A 26,006-nucleotide genomic window follows, 5' to 3' on the forward strand; every position below is an offset into this window, starting at 1 on the left:
TATTTGGATATTACTGTGAAGAGGTTTAACAATACATCCAGATGCTCCTGTGAAAAGATGTTCTTTTTAACAATAACTCCAAATATTTATGTAAAAAGTGTTGACAATACACCCAGATGTTCCTTTGAAAGGTTGTTCTTTATTAACAATAACTCCAAATATATATGTAAAAAATGCTGACAATACATCCAGATGTTCCTGTGAAAGGTTGTTATTTATTAACAATAACTCCAAATATTTATGTAAAAAATGCTGACAATACATCCAGATGTTCCTGTGAAAGGTTGTTATTTATTAACAATAACTCCAAATATATATGTAAAAAATGCTGACAATACATCCAGATGTTCCTGTGAAAGGGTTTAGCAAATACGGCGATCAAAGGTCCAAATAATTAAAACATATCAGACATATCTAGAAAACATTTAATATACAATATGTACAGATGATCATCAACCACTTCCTCCTGATATGATTACGACAACAATTAATGAATATCCCTCCAGATAGGAGATAATTAATGACTATCTCGTTCAGATATGTTAGTGAAGATAATTAAGATAGAGTATTCACTATCTTTTAATGGTTATGCCAGGGTTAGTAACTTAACTTATGATAAATATAATAAGTTAATTTATGATAGATAAATGTGAGAAATTAACAAGTTAATTTATAATATATAAATGTGAGAAAGTGATAAGTTAATTTATGATAAAAATTTGTTGAAACCCGGATTCTAGCGTTGTAAGTCCGCAGATATGCCGCTGTGCCACTGGGGGGCTTTTATGAACGAAGAGTCGATCACAGGCCTTAGGGATTCTTTTTTCATTTTTAAAACTTTTATAAATTAAGATAAGCAGCTCGGAATATATTCTTCAAATTAATTTTGTTAAATTATTTTAGTTATGTTATTTATTTATAAATCCTGACGTCTCGGACATTATTATTATTATTGTTTTAATAATTTTTGATAAAATTTTCAGACATTGCAAATAATCACATCTGTCGCGCTGAATATAAATCGTCAATAACAAAAAAACAAAACAAAACATAAATGGATTGGTTATCACTTAGAACACAAAAGAACAGGAAGACATCTTGAAATATTTATATTAAGATAAATAATTTAAAGAATAAAACATTTTGAAAAGTTTTCTCTAATTATTTTAATTAAATTTTTAATGAACTTCAGAAGTGATTAAACCTAATTAAATGCAAATGCGTTTGAAACTGACTTAAACAGTAACAATGAGTTAAACATTTTCTATTTTCAATCATAGTCGACGGTCAACATAATTGAACAATGTTTTATTAGCGTTTAAATTCCACAGGTGAAGAACAGCGATCCATGCTCAGTTGCATAGAATCAAAGATGAAATGTTTTTACAAGCAGTATGATGTATAAAGAGAGTTAATAGGTACACATATAATTAAGTTCTAGAGTTTTACAAAGCATGGAAAGCTGGTCGTGATTCTGATTATATTTTGTATTTGCACCTCAAGGCTGACCTCGTTAGTACTTCTTTATGATACACTTCACTTTGCAAATTACTTCCAGGCCTTGACATTATTACTTACTTCTACGACTGACTTCTCTACTTACTTCTCTGCACTGTGACTGACCTCACTACTTACTTCTCTGCACTGCGACTGATCTCGCTACTTACTTCTACGACTGACTTCAATACTTACTTTATGACGTCGCTACTTACTTCTCTGCCCTGTGCCTGACCTCACTACTTACTTATCAGCTCTGCGACTACCTCGCTACTTACTTCTCAGCTATGTGACTGACGTCGCTACTTACTTCTCTGCTCTACGAATGACCCCGCTACTTACTTCTTTGGACTGCGACTGACCTCACTACTTGCTTCTCTGCCCTGTAACTGACCCCAGTACTTACTTCTTTGCACTGTGACTGACCACACTGCTTACTTCTCTGCTCTGCAAGTGACCTCGTTACTTTCTTCTCTGCTCTGCGACTGACCCGTTACTTACATCTTTGCCCTGCGACTGACCTCATTACTTACTTCTCTGCCCTGCGACTGACCTCACTACTTGCTTCTCTGCCCTGTAACTGACCTCAGTACTTACTTCTTTGCACTGTGACTGACCACACTGCTTACTTCTCTGCTCTGCAAGTGACCTCGTTACTTTCTTCTCTGCCCTGCGACTGACCCGTTACTTACATCTTTGCCCTGCGACTGACCTCATTACTTACTTCTCTGCCCTGCGACTGACCTCACTACTTACTTCTCTGCCCGATGACTGGTCTCATTACTTAATTCTCTGTACTGCGACTGACCTCATTGCTTACTTCTCTGCTCTGTGACTGACCTCGCTACTTGCTTCTCTGCACTGCGACCGACCTCGCTATTTGCTTCTGTGCTCTGTGACCGACCTTCCTACTTACTTCTCTGCACTGCGACAGACTTCCATATTTACTTCTCTGTGACTGACTTCTCTAGTTACTTCTTTGCACTGAAACTGACCTCCCTACTTACTTCTCTGTGCTGCGACTGACCTAGCTACTTACTTCTCTGCTCTGTGACTAGCCTCGCTACTTACTTCTCTGCACTGTGACTGACCTCACTATTTACTTCTCTGCACTGAGACTGACCTCCTTACTTCTTTACACTGTGACCGACTTCATTACTTACTTCTTTGGACTGCGACTGACCTTGCCACTTACTTCTCTGCTTTGTGACTGACTTCCCTACTTACTTCTCTGCTCTGCAACTGACCTTGCTACTTAATTCTCTGCTCTATGACTGACCTCGTTATTTACTTCTCTGCACTGAGACTGACCTCGCTACTTTTCTGTTCTGCGTATGACCCCGCTACTTACTTCTTTGGACTGCAACTGACCTAGCTACTTACTTCTCTGCGACTGACCTCGTTATTTACTTCTCTGTTCTGCGACCTGCCTCGCTACTTTATTTCTGTTTGCATTTTTATATACATTAGCTCATAATAGAATCTGAAGTTTACCACAAAAAAGACTTACTGGCCTCTGTTTAAATTTTATAAGTTAAATACCTAACATTTTTGCACATAGGTTTCGTTAATATCAAAACATTTCTACGCAAAAATGGTTTTCTTGTCAATTTAATCGATCGAATTAGTCGATTAGTGACTATCTGATCAAATGAAACCCTAGTAAGCAATCACAGCATGCATTTCATAACTCTCCATTCTGTATAACCTTGAGAAAATTCAGTAAATGTTCTATGTTAATCAACAACTACCCACCCCATCCTTCATCATTAAATGCATGCGCATGTGCAAGTAAGATGAGCTTTTAAACCAAGATGTCGCCCGTAGTTCTTATTCAAATACAGAGATCGCATTTTTCATTATTTTACTAAAAGTAATATATTAATTTACCCGCACTTGTTACAGAAAAATTTCATTGGTTCTACTACAAGAAAGCTCATGATGAATATGACGTATTTATCCATTGAAATTATTCTAAGATCTAAACAAGGGCCAAGGATGAACAAAACCTCCTATTAAATAGAGCTTACTTATTCAAAAGTTGAGGCCAAAAATTAACCAGGTTAGTTCAGTTTCTATAGTACTGTTTTTTTTCATAACTTTTCGTCTATTTATAACTTTCCACCCGTGAGGTTCATATTATGCAGATACCTCTCTTTCTAAGGTACATTCACTCTTCGCACGTTTTAGTTTGAACCATAATATCTTTATTATATTTATAACTTTCCACACGTGAGGTTCATATTATGCAGATACCTCTCTTTCTAAGGTACATTCACTCTTCGCACGTTTTAGTTTGAACCATAATATCGTTATTATATTTATAACTTTCCACACGTGAGGTTCGTATTATGCAGATACCTCTCTTTCTAAGGTACATTCATTCTTCGCACGTTTTAGTTTGAACCATAATGTATTTATTATTTTTAGTTTTTTGCGCAACGCATTTTGTTTTCCGTCTTTTTGTCAGAACATTTGCTTTCGTATGTATATATAACGTTTCTAGTTCATGACTTGTGTCTGTTTACAGATAACTAAAGTACGTAAAAAGTATATACATAATTTCATAACACTGTCGTTTTAATTACTAGTGAAGGTTTCAGTTTTGGTGAGAAATATATACATACTTTAATAACACTGTCGTGTTAATTATTTGTGAAGGTTTCAGTTTTGGTTGCGCCTTTAAATTGAAATTGTTAGAGAAAATAAAGTGAAACCTAATTCTAAAGTAGAATGAAGAAGTAGCTACTTCATTGATAAAAGGGAACAATATCCGTCAGTGAATGAAGATAAATGGGAACAATATCTGTCAGTGAATGAAGATAAATGGGAACAATATCTGTCAGTAAATGAAGATAAATGGGAACAATATCCGTCAGTGAATGAAGATAAATGGGAACAATATCCGTCAGTGAATGAAGATAAATGGGAACAATATCCGTCAGTGAATGAAGATAAATGGGAACAATATCTGTCAGTGAATGAAGATAAATGGGAACAATATCCGCCAGTGAATGAAGATAAATGGGAACAATATCCGTCAGTGAATGAAGATAAATGGGAACAATATCCGCCAGTGAATGGAGGTAAATGGGAACAATATCCGTCAGTGAATGAAGATAAATGGGAACAATATCTGCCAGTGAATGAAGGTAAATGGGAACAATATCCGTCAGATCGATCATCTTGACCAATCTCAGATCATCCAAATTATTAACTCTATAACTGAGTACAGTTATTGTCATTTTAACTACCTATTAAAGTCTGCTTTTTACTTTATGGTAAACTAATTGACATTAGGTTAATAGACAGATGACATTTGTTTGTTGATTTCGAAAAACATTAACTGAAAAATTAGTTTGATTATTTTATTTTATCATATTATACCTGATATTATTAAAATTGTTCGGATTTTTTCTACACTGAACGAGGTTCGTCATAAAGTACATTATAATACCTTGATTTTTAGTGTATCGTCTATAAAATATTTTCGCGACACATTCCAGTATAACAGTAATTTTACTTTTCCAGCCATTAGAATAATTATTTTCTTGTATCGAACATTAATAATGAAGAGTTTCAATATAATCGAAGAGAATATGCTACAAGGCTTCAATTAGCGTTTAGAAATGTTATCGTTAAAAGAACTCGTAATACATTATAAAAAACAACAACTAATAATTTAATATTTTTGTGTGATCAAAGAAATTATCCTACAGTGAAAATAAGGAAGATTGCTCTTCTCATATTTGGACACAAAAGTTTATAATGAAGACAGGAACATTGCCTTCTTCTATTATACATCACCGGGTGAGTAGACATCAAAGTTTGAAAATATTATTTTTAGTGCTGCAGAATAATAGATTTTAAAGTAATAGAAAATTCCTAAATCAGTTAAAACGCCCATTTTTCGCCCTTTTTATGCCCCCCAGTGGCACAGCGGTATGTCTGTGGACTTACAACGCTAGAAACCGGGTTTCGATACCCGTGGTGGGCAGATCACAGATGGCTCTTGTGTAGCTTTGTGGATAATTAAAACAAATCGCTCTTTTTTTATTAAAATTTTGTTTAATTTACTTCCCACCTTAGTAATTTAATAGACAGATCATTTTTTTGAAAGTTAGACATTTTCTTTACTAATTCCTCCTAAAATCTCCAATTAATGGAAAGGGTCATTTATAATCACTAGCACACTACAGTCTTACCTCGCTGTCCAATTTCGGAGTCCAAACGTTCAAATAAAGACAGTCCTCTTGGCCTTCATAGTGCTTAGTGTAGGGGTTGAGTTGAATGCAAGGTGACCCAAAATTCTTGGCCTCTGTTTGTGAGTAGGGTCTACATTTTTCCCCATCTTCTGTTAGTGGTACCGTATGTCTCCAACGGTAAGGACCACTTGGAGGTACAGCGTATGGGATCCCCTGTAAACAGCTAAACTTTAGTCTCATCTCACATACCTAACTTGTTTATTTTAAAGACAGCTAACGTTTAACCATGGATTAAAAGTAAAATTTTACTAATGACACTACTTATCACTACTTACATAATCAAAATCACTGTTACTAATGGCACTACTTATCACTACTTACGGAATCAAAATCACTAACTATCCATCAGAAGTTATTGAATGATTTTTAATAAAATAATTCATTATTGCCCATACTGTTTTGTTTTGCTAAATATCACCAACTACAACCAATCTTTCGAATACTTCCTGGTGATCAATGTCACCAACTAAAACCAATTTTTCAAACACTTACTAGAGATGAATATCATCAATTACAACCAATCATTCAAACATTTCCTGGAGATAAATATCACAAACTACAACCAATCATTCAAACACTTCCTGGAGATAAATATCACAAACTACAACTAATCATTCAGACACTTCCTGGAGATAAATATCACAAACTACAATCAATCTTTCAAACACTTACTAGAGATGAATATCATCAATTACAACCAATCATTCAAACATTTCCTGGAGATAAATATCACAAACTACAACCAATCATTCAAACACTTCCTGGAGATAAATATCACAAACTACAAACAATCATTCAGACACATCCTGGAGATAAATATCATCAATTACAACCAATCAGTCACACACTTCCTGGAGATAAATATCACAAACTACAACTAATCATTCAGGCACTTACTAGAGATAAATACCACAAACTACAACCAATCTTTCAAACACTTACTAGAGATGAATATCACAAACTACAACTAATCATTCAGACACCTCCTGGAGATAAATATCACAAACTACAACCAATCATTCAAACAATTCCTGGAGATAAATATCCCAAACTACAACAATCATTCAACATATGGAGATAAATATCATTTACAACAACTTCCTGGAGATAAATATCATAAACTACAAACAATCATTCAAACACTTATAGAGATAAATATCATAAACTACAATCAATCTTTCAAACACTTATAGAGATAAATATCATAAACTACAATCAATCTTTCAAACACTTGCTAGAGATGAATATCATCAATTACAACCAATCATTCAAACACTTACTAGAGATAAATATCACAAACTACAATCAATCTTTCAAACACTTACTAGAGATAAATATCACAAACTACAACCAATCATTCAGACTCTTCCTGGAGATAAATATCCCAAACTACAATCAATCTTTCAAACACTTACTAGAGATGAATGTCATCAATTACAACCAATCTTTCAAACACTTCCTGGAGATAAATATCACTAACTACAACCAATCATTCAAACACTTCCTGGAGATAAATATCACTAAGTACAACCATCTTTAAATACTTCTTGTATATGAATGTTATAGGTTATTTTGCTAATAAGTTCCTCAAGACATGTGTATAATACGGCGTAATCAAGTTAAACGCAAAAATGTACTAACTTGGTATCTAATAAACCAAATAAATCTAAGCCGTTCTAGCTATTTAAAAATACCAAGTTTCAGATACGACTCAGGGACTGTTATATAATTTTATGGTGTTAAAGTTGATAAACGATTTTTCCAACAGCAACTTACTGATTTTCTACAATTTACTTTACCCGCTTGTTAAAAAGATAACATTTCGTTAAATAGCAAAATGTTGTATATGAAATGCAATGAGACGCCGTATTGGGAAATCACAATCTGATGTACAAACTCGACCCTTGGAGATACACAGTCTTTTTTTCTTACTCCGATTTAATCCATACGAAGAAACAGGATCAACTTCAGAGAGTGGGCGAGGTAAGCAACTACCCAGAGCAGCAAAAATCATATTTATTTTAGATTCAATAAAATGGACTATTTCGCGCAAGCTTTATGTCGTCTCCTACTAGCCTGGAAAGTGTGATCACAGTCACCGTAAAATAACCAAACTAAACATAAAACAAGGATTTTCTAAGTTTAAGAAGCATTTCACATATTTGCAACTGAAAAAATATAAAAATAAAGTTATACTAGTGTAAAGAAATTGGAAGTAAGGCACAGATAGGAATACTAAAACAAATTTGAAGATAGGAATATTAAAACAAATTTGAAGTAAGGCACAGATAGGAATACTAAAACAAGTCTTTATTAGAAATTTTAACATTTCGTTCATGTTTTGTTATATATATGTTTACTGTATGGTGCAATGAATGTGCGTTTTATAACAAAGGCACAATGAGCTATCTACTGTGTCCACCACATGGAATTAAACCCTGGATTTTAACGGGGTAAATCCTCGAATTTACCGTTGTCCCATTGGGGACGACCTGTGGAAGGTACTGAACAGACAACCTATTATGTAGCTTTGTGCTTAACAAATAAGATGTCTGCTTCGTGATCTAAGAGGAAACAATATCTTGTAATCTTTGCTACAAACCAGAATTTCTTCAGATTTATATCTTGATATTAAATTGTTATTGCTTTGACCGAATGGTTTTAACAATTCTTTTTGACAAAGTTTAATCGCCATAAATTCTCAATGAATCTATGTAGATGTGTATTGCTGTGAGGTAATTCAATTTCCATATTAATTTTAAATCAAACTTTTTTTTTCGTTTCAGTTTAAAACTTGAGCCAAAATTGAATTATCTTTGCGACTTCTTGATGCATATCAAACATCAGGTCATATTACAAATGAAAATTAAGTTTGCATTTTATTATACATGCTTCCAAACGTAAACGTATATATATATTGTCAGATTCTTTATCTCATGTTTAATAATTAGATGACAAACCTATCCAAGAAATATGCTTTATTCGGGAATTCTATTTCAGTTTGTTTAAAACATCAGATTCTAATCATAATATTACTTCAATACAGATCTACGGTGACCAGAAATTCTCTTTCGTTCACTGTGCTCAGTAATAAAATAAAATATTTTGCATTTTTTTTCTTGCCGTACTTGAAGTCAACTTCTAAAGACTGAACGATCACTCATGACAAAAACAGACCTGATGTTTGTCACGGTTACATTGCTGAGAAATCTTAAAACCATCCAATGGCAGTGAAAGTTTAAAATTATTTTCATTCAGAGTCATAGGACAATATAGCTTCTACTCTGTTCATGATAATCAAATACATTTACATTTCTATTTAACACGAATCATTTCTTTTATTTTTGTTTGAACGCAGTGGAATTGACCCCAGAAGTTAGCGTTGTAAGTTCGTAAACTTACACCTGACTCACCGAAGGACTAATATGAGTCTATGTGACATTTTCAATGTAAGTTAGAGTCAACATCATCGGTATTGTTTCCTTAATGTAAATTATTTATATTAGTGAATGATATCGTATATTTGTTAAGTACAAAGCTACACAAAAGGCTATTCTGTGCTCTGCCTACCACTGGTATCGAAACCCGATTTCTATCTTTGTAATCCCGCAGACATACCACTGTGCCACTGGAGGGGCGCTAGTGTATGATAAAAATAAAATACCTATAACTATTATACTATAAATATATGTATAATTGTCTTAATAGTGCTGGGTAGCCTTTAGCTGACATTTTTCAAAAACACCATTTCATCATTTTTTTATGAAGACTTGATGTACTTCCGCACGGTGCCCGAAAGTATTCTGTATTAAGAGTAAATGAAACAAAATTTAGAGTAACAAATATTTTTATTTCTTCTTTTTGAAGTTCATATGTCATGCCGTGTTGTTACCTATAGAGTGCATAATTCTTCCCGTGGTTCATGGCATGTGCACATTCTACTGACGTCAGGTCAGTACAAATTGCAACGTTAAGCGTCCCTTATATGACGTCATTTTAGTGTCTACTGACTGACTGACGGACAGACAACACACTACTGTATATTGGTGCGAGTGGTTAAAACATGTGACTCCTTCAGGCGGTCTTCGGCCCCCTTTCTGGGAAATAATACCTATGTATTAATTTTTTTCAATCCATTTGAAATTCTTTCTTTAATTCTTGTGCTTTTAGATAATTGTTTAAAAATGACTTTCTTTAACCGTTAAATAATAAGATAAAAAATAGAAATATAATAAAAACTGCTATTAAAAAAGTTCTTTGTGTGTTACATAAGATTAAAAGTTGCTTACCTTGAATACAAAGGCTTCACCATCAATACCTCCCTGATAGTTCCCACAGTCGGTGTGAACTGTGACAAACTGCTTCCATGCATTGGAAGTCCCTAAAGTAGTGTCTGCTTCATACTTCTCGCCCTCTGGTGTCGAAAGCCCTATTGTAGTGAAACAGGCGACGATAATTGTCACCAAGACAACCGAAATGCCAAAGATCGTGGCGGGAAGTGCTCGCGAACACTGGCACTTCTTTTGTTCTTCGCGTTCTTGCTGATGGTGACGAAGAAAGTCATCCTCATCGTCCAGGTGGCTGTAAGGCTGGTAGGGAGTACCCAGGAGTGACATGATGTCGCTGATTGGAGGATCCTTATTCATTAGGATGACGTAGTTAAAACAAGCCCTAAGTATTTTATTTCAGTTAGAGCAATACTCTTATAAAAGTCAAGTTAACGGAAGATAATTTTAAATTTTGTTTATTGTAAGAAACTCCAGGTTATTCTCCACTTACTGTCAAGACCGAAGACACGTACGTCCTGGTAAAGAGCGTTTAAATGATCCTGAACTATTCTGAAAAAAAAAAAAATGACATGAAGATATTCAGTACCATGATATAAATTATGTAACGCTAAATACGCATAATTTTACATGATAGACTACAGGGTAAGCAACTAATAAAATCCATACTACCAGCTCTTGGGCTACTCTTGTTAAACCTATTAGTGGCGTTTTACCGTCATTCTTTATAACAAATAATACAGAGGTATAAAAACCAATGCTGAACACATCTATTAAAAAAACTCACCGTAGGTGGCGCTAAAACATGACCTTGTAACACAGTAAGTTTTATTTCATCTTAAGAATATAGTAGTATTAATACTGGTTACATCAAGTGTTCACTATGTCCTTCGTCCTTTCAACAGCAAACTCCAACACGAAACATATTTTAAATAATGTGTATTACGTAATTATGAACATAAATTTTTGATTAAATGCTGAAATTGGGTATCTGCAGCAATCCTTAATAATCGATGAGTGAATCAATAATCTCTGATATTCAACTTATACATTTAACTGCAATTTCTAATGACATTAGGGGATAAGCACGTAAGGTTTTAAGGTCACATTGAAGCGCCACCTATGGTCACATTTTTCATAGATATGTTTTCACACATTTTGTACCAAATGGTAAAGCTGTAGATTGCATGGTTCTTTTACTCGAGCTTATTTCGTGCCACTACTGTACATATATTATGACCTATCACAGGCGGTTGTTTATACAGAACCCACACTTACCTACAACTACACGTTATCCCATGATACATTTATTTTTATGGAGACTTTTACACCGGTAATAAAAATAGTAACTTGCGAATGCTGAGGACAACTAAAAAATGTGTTATTCTTCGAAATCTTAAGATAAAGAAAGTATTTCTTAAGATTTGCGAGAAAAACTGTAAAAAAAAACACATCAACAAACAGGTTTCGAATAACACAAGAATGCAGCTACAAAACAAAAAACTATAAAAACTAATACAAGGGTTTTAGCAGAACCAATAAGTTTCGTTTGATTCAATAAGACTACTTACGAGATTTCCAAGGTCTTTGAACCCGCGAAACTCTTTGGATAAATGAAGCTGAACTTTCATAGAAAAGTATTTGAATATATGACTGAAATATGAAATATGAGTGTGTTCATTCACTACTGTTTTTGTTTTTTTCATTATTTTCCAAACCGATTTTCTTCTATTTGAGTTTGTATTTATCGACAATTAGTTAGGAAATGACATATTATAATGATATTGACACGGTCTGATATTAACTTGAACATGATATAATAAAAACACTTCAGAGAAATGTGCGTTTATGATGACGTGTGATGCATATACAGATTAACGAAAACTCTTTACCTTTGCTTTAGAAACAAGAGCCTTGAATATCTAATACAATGGCTATTATAATTCCATTAAACAAATGATCATACATTGCAACATACATTAGACAATCATCGCAGTGCAACACGAGCCCGAAAGGATTTTGAACACACTCAGAAATAAATGTTAATAAATTTAACATAATTTCCGGACAGCCATCATCAACTTGACAGGTTTTGTTCTGAAAGATATAGTTCACTGGCGGAGCTTAAAATAAAAGCTGCTTATATACTTGGCTGCTTGACAGTGAAAGCGTTACATATGTAATTTTTTTATATATCTACGCATGTTGTGTGTTCGTTATTAAATCAAGCCTCATCAGCACAGCTTAAGTCAGCAAACCAAAGAAATACTGACAAAACAGTAGACTTATACGTGTGCACAATTAGTGGCTTTCAGCACGTCTAACCGATATCCGATTTCAGTCCAAGTTCGCTGCAACACGCCTACAGTTACAATTTGTTATAAGTGTGTGATACAAGATATCCTTAACATACCCCCATGGTTTTTCCTATAACTATGCTGCACCACAGTCACTGACTTGGCCTCTGCAAGCCAAACAACGCATAGAGCCTATTCTTGCACGGCTGCCATTTTGCTGGTTAACACCACTACTGGCGGGCCAACAGAGGGTTACGCCCTCTCAGTGTCCAGGTTATGTAGAAATACACAGTGGAAATAAGCAACGAGAGATGAGTAAGTGAGACCAGGTACTGAGATGGTGAAGACGATAGATAGATGTGTTGTGGAAGATCAGGGATCGGAGTTGCATTGTAGTCGGGATGATCAGGTGACAAAGACATAAAGTAGTGGTTCAGGCGATGATCCATCGGAGGTAGGAGTTTGAGAAGGGTATTCACCGAATAGGATAGGATTTCGTCGAAGATAGGGTTGTGATGATCGAAGCAGCGGTGAACATACTTCACTCTTAGTTTACGCAGATGTGCGAGTATGGAGGGGGGATGAGAAAGTACACTCCTGTGTAGGACTGGAACCACGTAATTGAAAGGCCATTCGTAAAGCGTGGCGTTCCAAAACTTCCAGCCGATGATAGAGTGAAGATGGAGCATGGATCCAGGCAACATGACCATAGGTGAGGCAAGGTAGGACAAAAGCTTTGTAGGAATACAAAAGGAGTTGGGGATTCAAAATTCCAGGAGGAACCAAGGAGACGGCGAAGTAAATGAAGCCTGGAATCAACCTTCATGTGTAAGATGGCCAGGTGTGCTTTCCAAGTGAGATGGCGATCAAAGGTAAGTCCAAGATATTTAACTGTATTGGATAGGGTAATAGGAATGTTGTCAAGTCGGACATCGAAGAGAAGTGGATTTCGGCATGGACAAAATTTGTGGCGAGTCGGGTCAAAGAGAATAGCTTTGGTTTTGTGAGGGTGAAATTTAAGCCTCCAGTGTCTGCACCAGGAAAGAAAAGAGTTGACGGCTTTCTGCAGGACTTTGTTGAGGATGACCATTGTAGAACAAAGAGCAAGGAGAGCTGTGTCATCGGCGTATTGAAAGAGATAAACTGGAGGCCGGGGAACTAGCACGTCAGCAACAGACAGGATGTACAATAGAGGAAAAATGACGAATCGCTGTGGAACGCCAGCACGTATGGAGAATGGACGAGAATGAATACCATGGATGGAAATGGTAGCTCGACGATCCCGGAGAAAGGAAAAAATAAGTCTAGTGTAGGAAGCAGGAAAAGACAGATGTTGAAGTTTGTAGATCAGCCCCCGGTGCCAAACAGAATCAAAGGCTCTTTCAAAGTCAAATAGAACGAGGCATGAAAGTTTAGAGGTGTTGAAATGATTTGTAATTAAATCAGAGAGCTTGAGGAGCCGATTTGCAGTGGAGAGATGAGGGCGGAAATCTGCCTGGGTATGTGGAAGCAACTGATTGTCTGCAATGAAAGAGTGAAGACGACGAACAAGGATGCGTTCAAAAGTCTTGCTGAGGATACTGGTTAAACTGATGGGCCTACAGGAATCTAGATGAACTTGTGGCTTGGATGGTTTCAGGAAAAAAAGGATGGTTGATAACTTCCAAGCGGTAGGGAAGAAACCTGTGCGAAGTAGAAAAGTGTAGAATAAGGCCAATAGGGTAATAAACTGAGCAGATGCATTAGAAAAATGGGAATAAGTGAGACCATCTGGACCGGGGGCTGAGTTGCGACGATGACGTAAGGCAAGTCGGACATCTTGAGCAGTAATTGGAGCACACAGGGGGTTGGTTTCCAGAACATGGGTGAGAGAGGGGTGAAGAGCTGGAGAAGTATGATCAGACAGTCATAAGATGTCATCAAAGTCAAAGGGATGTGGTGGTGGAGGATTAAACTGCGACTCAAAGTGATGTGCAAAAGCATTGAGGAGCGTGGTAGCAGGAACCTGACCATCCAAAATGATAGGAAGGGGAGCGATACTGGCCAGTGAGGATGCGAAACTGAGTAAAAAAAAAACTGAGAGTTGAGGAAGGGGAATGATGAGGCCTGTTGCACAGGTAATGCCAACATCGACGTTTAATAGTTTGAATAAATTTCTGGCTGTGCGTTGGAGACCTCTGGATTGGTGTAAAACAAGTGGATCATGGGAATGGCTATAGTCCTGGAGGAGTGAGGAGGCACGGTGAAGAAATGTGATGGCTCGTTGGGGTACATTTGGATCACCTTGTACAGTTAGACTTCTTATAATGGTGAAGTGTAGATAATATCTATGGTGTTTTGAGTTATTTTTAATTCACCATACAGTAACCCAAGTTAATTTAGGTATGTGAATAATGTTATTAAATTTCGGTTAATTCATTATTCGATATTATACATCGGACCAACTGTTTAATGATTATATTTATGTTAAAGATTTATTTTCTTTTTCACAAGTGAAGATAGTACGAGACAAGAGGATAGGCACAGCGTATTTTATATTTATTATGCTCCTAAATGTCTTGTGTGTGTGTGTGTGTTTATCTTCTTGATTCTTTAGTGTATTGGAGTCTACATTCACAAGGAATGTTGTAAATGGTATTTTTGTTTTTAATTCGGTCTCGTGATGGTTTGGTGTGTACTACCTACGATCGTATTTTTTATGGCTTCTGAATACTGATCTGGGATCTTTAATAGTGTTAAGATACAGATCAGTTATTTGCATTTTTCTTACCGAATTAACATGATCAAAACGAACAGGAAATAATACATTGCTGAACAACCTTATCATAGATAATTAATGTTTTGTACATTTTACATGTTTCTAATTGTTGCTATATAATATATTATGTCTGTTGCTTCTTATATAAATTAGTAAATTATAAAATTCAGAGCTTTAGGGATAAAACATAATTGTAAGGTGGAGAAACAATTTTGAAAACCTGATTAAAATATTCCAAAACATGAATACATATATATACAGTTTGTATTGGATTTATTAAAACTTTTCTTCCTACTCATGAGCCTATTTAATTAAATACTTAAAATTATAACCCCGTTTATTTTGCTCCATTATAAATATTTGTTTTCTTATTTAGTTCTTCTCCTTCTAAAAGTTTCTACCTCTTTGCAGATGGCGCTTGGCATTTACATTTGTTTGTTTCGGTGATAGATAGATATACAGTGAATTACATTGTCTGTTTTCAAAATACTGTCGTACAGATAAGCATTGATTAGTCTGCTCCGAATATGAGTGTGACACTTGAATTAATTCCTAAACATAGCAAATTCACTGTTTAAACACGATACATTGTTTCCCACACCTGGTCGTATAATAATGTATTTATGCTGTATCTGTTTCAGTGTTTGGGTCTGGTAAACACAATTTGGAACGGCTTGCTAAAGTTATGAAGAACATAGAATTTACATTTGAACCAGCTTACAAACGGTTTAATACTTACAGCTTTCTACATTGAAGGTTAGGAGTGTGTTCTATGCGAGTTAAATCTCTATGGTTTTTGTTTATTCGTGAGAATGCTTACATTCAATAGAATTCTTTGGTTTACAATTCATTACAGAACAAGCTCAGCCAGAATCTTCTATTCTATGACACCTGTTTTAATCATCTGTATACGCTTCTACCTTATTTGCATTAAACAAGATATTCCTACCAAACTACATGCATGGGTTTATTCAGGGCTTCATTTTATGAAACAAAAGTAGATTTTTACGAAATGTATGATTATAGACAATATTCTTGTTTGATTAAACTAAGGTTGACTTATTTTCTCGTCTGATGTATAGTATTAACCATAAAACAACTGCGAGACGAGTGTGTTTATTCTAGTGCTTCTTGTGTACACACGAATGAAATATGCGCTCAAGAGACTCAGAGTAGTGTGAACAATTCTAAAGAAATGAAAACAACCTAAACAGAAATTTCTCTATAATTTATATTGAACGAAACGTCAGTAAACTCTTCTAATAAATAAGCAGCCGTAACGGCAGAGAAAATAAAGTGATTATCCGTCATAAGTAAATTATGATCGTGATGTTGCTGAGAGAGTCTGTGTCATTACACAAGGTTGTCTTAGATCATTTATTGCAGCTATAAATCATACAGTGTATAGCATGGATTAGGAAGTATATCAAAGAACAAGACTGCATGACCAATTGACTTCGAATCGAACTTTCCGAGTTTCAACGTTAATCCAGTCACGGCATATAATCATCTAGTACTACTACGCATACAAACACACAGATATATAATCGCTTATTTCATAACTTTAATCAATGTGCATCATTCCTTGTTTCATTGAAAAAAAGTACGTTTTAAGGTTCATTACATGTGAATTTCTGTTAGGTGAACTTTCAGTAAAGTGTTTCGAACTACAGCAGTACAAGTAATTTGAAATGTATTGACGTTATATTCCATTTATTATTGCTGGCTGATTATATGCAGAGTTCAACAACGTGGATGTTTGAGTTGATTATTAGAATATGAATGGTATGGCTATCCCACATGCAATTTCAAAAAGTATTTTATTTAAAGTGTAGTCCTTAAAGTTAATACAACACATACCGCACACACATATATACATAATAACAATATTGGTAAAATCATTCAAGAATAATATAACATTTTAAAAACTTTTTAAACACAAGTGTCTAATATGATAAAGAATAAACATTTAAGTTTCTAAAAAAAATATTTCAACTTTTCAAGTGGTTAAGAACCACCAAATCTGTGTTGTATTTCTGCTTTTCTTTTAAATAATACACATTCATGTGAAATAGTTTATCTTTGTAATAGTTATATAGTAAGAAAAGTTAAAATTAAAATCGGTAACTTTGAGATATGCAAACTAAAATATATTTTTTTCATTTTCGCCCTTCCAAACCGACATGCGTAATTGGCTATTCGCTGCTGTGCGGAAATTAACAGTTTCGTGTTATATGTACTTCCTCAGACTTCACAGGACTACACGATTCATTCACTAATTATAAGTTTAATTAACTTCACCTATACTTTAAAACTGGTCTGTGTTTCTACTTAAGTCCTGAGAGATTTTCTCAGTTTAGAGGTTTTGTGTTTTCATTCAGAATAATTACAGGAGAAGATAAGATGGTGAGAAAATTACACTCCAAGGAGTAACATAAAAATGGATCTTTTCCTTTGTACAGTAACCAAACCCGTATGCCTGTTTAATATCCGTTAGCGATCCAAGAAAGTAATGCACATACAATTTGGCACCTCATTAGATAAAGTAATGGAAATCGATATGGCTTGGGTTAATTCAATGTATAATTAAAATTACTTGTTGGTCAATGTGTAATTGTAGTTTCGCAAACTCTGAACTCTTGGGGAGTTCCTTGATAGTTTCGTTCAGTGTGTTACTTGAATACATGTTTTTCATTCGGGTAATTTGTTATTTTAATTTAGTAACAACAAAAATTGCGTGTAATTGTTCAAACACTGGAGAACTGCGTTGTTGCGAGAACAAAACAAACACCGTTACATTGTTATGATAAATATTTGACGAGAGAACTTTGAAATATGAAACTTAAGTAGCTCACTCATCTTCGAAAACTATATTGTGAAATCTACAAATCATTTTAGTTCGTCTCCAACTCGTTTAGTTATATATATTGAGATAAATCAAACAATCCAGTCCCGAAGTCAGGGACATCTTGACAAATATAAATTCTGACATTTTAGGACATAAAGGCCACTTGGAAACTCTCCCTACAAATAAAAAAAGCATTATTTCACTCTTCTATATTTTCAATTGTGCACATGAGCACTAGCCCTCAACTTTTTACGTTAGGAGGATAAGTAATTTACTGATTTTTTTATTACTAAACTGTGCACATGAGCACTAGCCCTCAACTTTTTACATTAGAAGGATAAGTAATTTACTGATTTTTTATTACTAATAACTTTCTGGAGCTTGAATAACTATATTTTGTAAAAGCTAAAAGATGTTTGAGTTATTAAATACCTAAAATATTCAACCAAATCCAACACAGTCGCAAATGTTTGTTTCTTGCATCAAAATACAGTAATGTAAATGATTATGGAAACGTACAGGTGATACACATACAGGTGATAAACGTACAATGAGTAATTTCATCTGAGTGGTTAACTTATTATTACTACAATACATTATTGCAAAAAATACAAAAGTGAATGAGTTGTAAACTGCTCTATTATTTTGCATTTGCTTTAAATAGAGCGGTATACCTTATTTTTACGTTACCATAAATTTATCAATATAGGATTGTAAATTATTGTTCCAAACTTCATGTATTACTCCCACATTTCAGCCAAATTGTTTGGTTACCGTTTGACCTTCTCAGTTTCAAATTAGACCTCATAGCTTTAATAATATTCATATTGGGAGTTTGTGAAGGTCAGAGGGTGTTTTTGGGTGTTCTATCACTATTTTCTTCCAGGTATCGTTTCACCACAGTTTCTGCGTGCTTGAGATCATAGTTTTGTTTGGAGATTAAATCCGGCACAACAGATTCTCTTAGTAAGAAAATTACATAATGGATAAGAATCTGTTTATAAACCTTTGAGCAGTCAGTGTAGAGACAATTTTGTTTAAATGTCCAAGATTATTGGCTGATATGTAGACCACTCTTGTATTGGCCTTTCATTATGCTTCAATTCATATATGGTGCGTCAACCATGATACTGGTATACTCTTTTTCATTGAACAAACTATCATTTATTTTTTATAAACATGTTAAAGTTAGAATACTCTGAAACGAGCACCATCCTAAATCTTGCTCGTCCCATTTTTTTGAAGTTTTGATACCTATTTCAGCCTCCTAAGCAGTTTTTTATATAACACATATGTCCTGCTAGTCATTAATGCAATCTCCACACTACTGCTAGGACTAATATGACTGATTATACTTTTATGGTCTTTATACTGGTGTGGAACTGTCTGATTGGACAGATGACAGCCATTCACAGTGTAAGCTATCAACTCATGATTGTATTCTATTGCAGTTCATTCACTGTTTTCATAATTATTTCCAACATAATATGTATAAAATAAACACGAGATTTTTCAAGTATAAAAATGGTTCTTTTAATCGCCATCTTATGTTTACAGAAACTCAAGTGCTACTATTATTTTGAGTTTATAGAAATGAAAAACTTCCATTGAAATAGGTTTCTTTTTTCGTGTATAAGATCTGCTGTAATGAATACGGTAGGAAAAGTTTCAGTATCGGAAAAGTGACTTTAAAATACAAAACAGCAACAAAAAGAAATCATAAACGTTTATTTTTCCAAAGTATTCGCTATAAATCTTTTACGTAAACTTACTCGTTCTAAAATTTTAATATTTGTGAAACTGTTATAATATTTTTTTCAACATGTATCACTAGCCTTTTCTGATCGATCGAATGGTTGGCCCTGAGAACAATTAGAATTTTAGTATTGAGATTTCTGTATTATTTTGTTCTACTCGTTGTCATGGTTATATGTCCAAGTTGATAAAGAAGAAAAAAACTTATTTAAAAATAGAGCCCAGCCGCACTTAATGCATGAAAAAGAGAGTTATAGGCTATTTTAATATCTAGAAGTTATTGAGATATATAATTTTAAATATATTATATTTTTACACCTATTTGACAATTCTGAAGAGCCAAGCGATAGATTTTCTACTTACAAGACCACACGTTAGGCAAATAAGTTATGTGAAATAGTAGTCAGTAGGAGAGTTTGGCTATCATTACTATTATCAAAGTCTTAGATTTTTTTATATACAAGTTACGCATCAGTTTAATTTTCTCCCACCAGAGGGTTTGGATAAACAAAATCGTTTAATTATTATTATTATTACTAAAATCCACTTAGGAACTGCGTGTTATAAAACATTTCCACGTATACTATTATCAGGGAATTAATTAGTAAATGTGACGCAATTTTATAATAGCTTAATAACAAAGAAAGACCTATAACAATTTCACTGATAACTGCGGAGGTATCATAAAATCAAAATCATATATATATATAATTATAAGTAAATCGAACGAGAAAGTCAGCTCTGTGGGACTTAAAGTTAAAGATTCTATTACATCCAATCAATTCAGTAATTGATTTGAGCAAACGAAACCTAAACCATTCTAGGTATTATACTAAAAGTGAAAAAAAATTAACCATTTTGGGTACACACCAACGCGTGTGTTAAGGACGCAGTTAAGTTACTCATAAACTTGATATTGTGCATAGGCAATCGCTGTAACACCCAACTTGAGTGCTTTCGTTCGATCTAGAGTGTAAGAATAGTAAAAACAACTGAAATAGTTAATTAGCTAGAATTAATATTGTTGAAGCTATATGACTGATAAGCGACTATAGTTTAACTCCCAGCATTTCACAAAAAAGTCTTTCCTTCCGACATCGCAATGACTCACGCTCAAACATCTTTATTTCACACAGCAGTGTAAATGGCTTTATTTATCTCTGATAACTTTTCATTTCCCCACTTTCAATTTCCACAGTAGATTAGGGTTTTCTACATAGATTTCCTTTTAAATTACTGTCGGCGTGTTTAGTGTAAACGTGTCAAACAAACGATTAGAACTTTTCTGTGAACTTCAAAATTAAGTTTTTATTTAACAGAAATAAACACTTTAATGTAAAGTTAGTTTTGCTGTAGGATATTTCACAATATCTAGATTAAGTTTCCTTTCTTGTTTTTGCAAGTTCGATTTTTGTTTTTCGATAATGTGAAATTTCGGCACAACAGATGTGAAACATAACATAATATCGTGTAATAAATAATGTTATTTAGGATTGAATAATGTAAGTGCGTAACCTAAATTGACTGTTTGTACAGGGTGGGCCAAAAACAAGTATTTCCATTTGTGTGTGTGTGTGTTTATGGCAAAGCTACTGAGGCTTTATGCCGCTGTTCATAATTTTGAACTACTGACTCGTCATAAGCATCCTACCACCCATCATTCACGCCAAGAGGTTTACTGTTACTCTTATAATGCACCCACAGCTTAAAATGCGGGAAATATATTTGTGGTATTTCACGGATTTGAGCTAAGCTATACCACAGGGGCAACCTGTAGCCTCAAAAGAAAGTAATGGACAACTTCCTTTAACAATAACTTTTTGTTACATACAGTTAGGCGTAATGATAGAACAAGTATCCTTGTGTAAATGTATCGAAAGAGGTGAATTCACTGTTTATGGTTATTTAATATAGTACTTGTAGACATAACACATGTGAACGCCTCATGTAATCAGATCACAACAGCGACTGTCCAATGACACTTTCATTTGTCCACTCTTATTTCTAACTTTGAAGCAAATAGCAGTTAAATATCTATATACTAGCAGAAACCCACAAAACATTTTCGGTTAGATTAGTATCTATATTACAACAGTACTTATTCAAATACAGGATTTCTAATCGCAGACGCCGAAATCATTAAGTCTACTTGTCTTAGGCCTAAAATTAGTTAAGTCTTTATTAATTATCGCCTATATTCGATAAAGAGATAAATTAACAATGTAACTTGTGTTCCTTTTAGGTTTAGGTTAGTTAGTGTTAAAATTTACCGTGCTTAATACTATTAATAAATTTATAATGCTATTCTACGACATAATGTTCGATCTTTTTTTGAAAAAAGCTTCGACAAACTTTTAATATGTTGTTGTACAAAATGTCTATTAAAAAAAAGTTAAGGCGGTTAAGGCACTCGACTCGCAATCTGAGGGTCGCGGGTTCGAATCCATGTTACACCAAACATGCTCACCCTTTCAACCGTGGGGGCGTTATAATATGATTGTCAATCCCGCTATTCGTTGGTAAGAGAGTAGCCCAAGAGTTGGCGGTGGGTGGTGATGACTAGCTGCCTTCCCTCTAGTCTTACACTGCTAAATTAGGAACGGCTAGCGCAGTTAGCCCTCGTGTGGGTTTGCGCGAAATTCAAAAAACAAACAAACAATCTATTAAAATATGTTTATATTCAAATTTTGTTTACATCCATTGAAATGAAGTGCGCGCGCATACGCATTTGGATAGTAAGGTGCAATTTCCATTCGAACGTCCTATAAAACATTCAAGCGGCTATTCCAGCTACTGAATATATCAATACTCCAGGAAAATGTGAAATGAACTTCTAATTTCGAATCGTAACACATTTCGCTGTGTTTCAACTATATGCACATTCTGCAATTTATTTTTATAACTAAAATGTTACTTCATTTTTGGATCTACGGGATTAGGAACCTTGGTTACAATCTTCGTTGTTACTTGAAGTGAATGAAAAACAAAATATTGTTACTTAAAACTGCAGTGCAGTTAATTTATTTATACATATTCATCTTGGTTTGTTTGTTTTTGAATGTTCGCGCAAAGCTTCTCAAGGGCTATTTGCAGTAAGTAGCTCTCCTTAATTTTGGACTGATATATTAGAGGGAAGGCAACTAAACAATAGCACCTACCATCAATTCTTGAAGTACTATTGGCTAACCGAATAGTGGCAGTTTATTTTCACCTTTATAACACAGCTACAACCTCAAAGTTCAAAGTGCAATTATTATCATTATTATTTTTTTTGCGGTATCGGGACGCGAATATCAGTCATGTAGATTCACCACAGACCGGCACGCTAACAGACCTTTTGACCCAGACAATTTGAACTAGTTTAAATCTAATAACATAAGTGTTGGAGAATATAAGTTAAGGTCGTTTAAGTTAAAAGACAGTGAATCCTTAGGAACGTTTCTTGTTGAAGCAGTGAAAATTAGTTTATTAGAGAACCGTTTGTTGTTGAAGTTGCTTTAGTCTTATAGGGAGTGATCAATATACAAAGACCTTTCATAAACATTTCTTTTTTTTTGCATAGATTTTGTTTCTTTGTTTTAAAGCATAAAGCTACACAGTGGGCTGACTATTTGTGCTCTACAAGATTTTTAGTGTTATAAACCCACTGATTTACCACTAAGCTGCCAGCGGGAGGCTTTTGCGTAGAGTTATAAGCCCTATTATCAGTTTTAACAGGTGTTTCTTACCACCAAGCTACCAGGAGAGGGAGGAGGAGGCTTTTGCTTAGATCAATCGACTCTATTATCAATTTTAACGGGTTCTTCAAACACAATGTATTTGGAAGCGATACACAAATTTTCAGACTCTGGGAATACTAACGACTAGATCACACCCGGCCTAACGTTAACGAAATAATTATAGTCCTATTAAGAAAAAATGTTCATTTGCATACTACATCGATAAAAGACGTGTTGAAAGCTAGATTTCTTCAAATTGTTACGATGTTCTTATTATAGGTTTAAATGAATATCACCAGCAATGCTTTTTGAAAAGATTGTGAAATTGATGAATTGTGAGAGCTTAATATTTATAATACCAGGGAATACTATTAGTACAAAAAAATGGCAATAAGAAATTTTCTTCAAGGCAATGACGCTTCAGAACAGCAGAAAAACATCGTGATCCTTGAAGAAAGCAGTAACTGGAACAGTTTTCCTAGAATATAATGTATATATATATATATATATATATATATTAAGCTCACTGTCATTTCTTGTATAAAGTTATTAAATCCACAAACCTTTCTTCAAAGCTTTAAAGATAAATAGACTCCTCCAGTGGCTCAGCTGTAAGCTTGGAGGCTTATGCTAAAAAAATGGGGTTCGATAGTAAGCTTTAGGGATTATATTATAAACATTTGGGTTCGATACCCGCAGTAGACACAGTGTAGATAGCCCATTATGTAGCTTTGTGCATAAACAAACAAATGAAGTTAATAAAATATTATAAAAGAATCTCAAATTCTATACAACAGAATAAATATACGAATTAAATGCGATATTTTACTTATGCAACACTTAAGAAGCCAATCATTCAAAACTTGCGAAGTAAATTAATCCTCTAAATTTATTGAATGAAATATATGAAAGGATAAAAACAATACAGCACGCTAGATAATGACACGATATCGGATATCAGAGTTTATCTTACAAACAGTATATATTGACTGAATGCCTAAAATATGACATTGATCAACAATTATTTCGAAACCATAATATGAAAACTTCTGTGGACCAAAAGACGAAATTGGACACTTTTCTCTCTTTTCTTTTTGTTTAAATTTTCTGTTAATTTATGTTCTTTATATTCTTAAGATACTGAGAGCTCTTGAAATTACTAAATCAATGAACCCATTAGGAATATCACATAAAGTTGAAGTCATGATAAATGATAGAACATTGGAATCGATTTATGATTAGGTTTGCTGAAGGAGTCTATTAATCACACAATGCATAAGGCTACGACAGCTGATTGAATTTCACTATTCAGAATCATTAAGATCTCATAGTTTCAAAACAATGATTAGATATAAAAAGCAAGGGTTCGTCAACGTTAAGTATTCTCCTTGCTATAAAAAATAGGTTTGAATTCAAAAAGTGGTTTGTCCAGCCATGGGTACTCGAAGTAAAACTGAAAGGCGTCAATTAGAATCTTGAAGAACAATGAATCCATCCACGATAGTGCTGTATGTTTGGCCAAACAAATTTTCGTTAACAGACAACTGTGTGGGTATAACGAACACTTCAGAGAGATTCGGCCATTCGTTTATAATGTATTTCTGTCGTCTCTGGATCAATGTTCCCCATGGAATCAAACAAAACTGCTATTTAACTCTTTCAGACATTCTTGCCATACGTGACCTTACGGATTCCTTTACCTTTGTTTATTATAAACCTTTCTTCGACAATTTCATTTTTATTATATACAAATATAATCTTGTCTTTTATCAGTTAGACATATTTTATAAAAACCTCTTGTATGAATTCCTGCACCATAGAATCAGAGTAAGAAAACCGATAAGCCAAATTTATGTTAGAACTCATCTCTAAAAAGGTTTTCTTCAGATCCGATTAAAAAAAAGCCTTCTTATCCATATGTTATGCGAAAACACAAACCCCCTTTTCTCTGGCGATAATTTATAAATCCTGATCATCGGTCACTCTGGTATGGAATTCTTAATTACAAAATTCTTAGAAAAAACAAAAAACACTTCATCAGAAGACTTCTTTAAGCAAAGTCTTTTTTTTTCTCTTTTCTTCTGTCTTACACATGTAATATACCAGTACAACTCATTATTTGTAAGTTCTTATTATTTTCTATGTATCTCCATTCTAATTACATTATCTATTAGGTCGTCAAGAAATTAATGTCGCGTTTTGGAACACACTTTCATTAACCGTTCCCCGAAAAACAGACATCACGTATAATAGTTAAACGAAGAGCCTAAATGTCACGTTAGTATAGCCTATATAATGTATAAAGTTTAATTTACTCTAATCCCTTACAATGATGGTACACGATGAGACACACATTCGGCATGTAATGCTGTTTGAATACAAGATGGAAACAACGCCTCTGTAGTCACAAAGAATATCAAAGAAGTTTATGGAAATGTTTTGAACGTTCGTATATGAACCAGTAAATTTTGTTCAGGTTACTTTGGCCTTAAAAACTGTGGTAGGGGCTGACATGTTGGAATTGATATTGATGCTCCGAAGACGCTTGTTGAGTCTAAACCAAGGCAACAAACGCGTAAAA

At 34.2% G+C, this 26,006-nt stretch overlaps 1 protein-coding gene across 1 annotated transcript in view; it reads right to left on the minus strand.

Annotated features, from left to right (window-relative positions):
- The window catches only part of LOC106458260 (para-nitrobenzyl esterase-like), a 61,052-nt gene that overhangs the window by 15,971 nt on the left and 19,075 nt on the right, over nt 1-26,006 (minus strand). The window contains exons 2-3 of the mRNA XM_013917746.2: nt 10,052-10,600; nt 5,703-5,915 (exon numbers count right to left, since the gene is read on the minus strand). Coding sequence (XP_013773200.2) covers nt 5,703-5,915; nt 10,052-10,408 — 570 coding nt within the window. The 5' untranslated portion in view covers nt 10,409-10,600. The remainder of the gene's footprint in view (nt 1-5,702; nt 5,916-10,051; nt 10,601-26,006) is intronic.

Source organism: Limulus polyphemus, unplaced genomic scaffold (genome assembly GCF_000517525.1).
Source record: "Limulus polyphemus unplaced genomic scaffold, Limulus_polyphemus-2.1.2 Scaffold436, whole genome shotgun sequence".
NCBI classification, from domain to species: domain Eukaryota; kingdom Metazoa; phylum Arthropoda; class Merostomata; order Xiphosura; family Limulidae; genus Limulus; species Limulus polyphemus.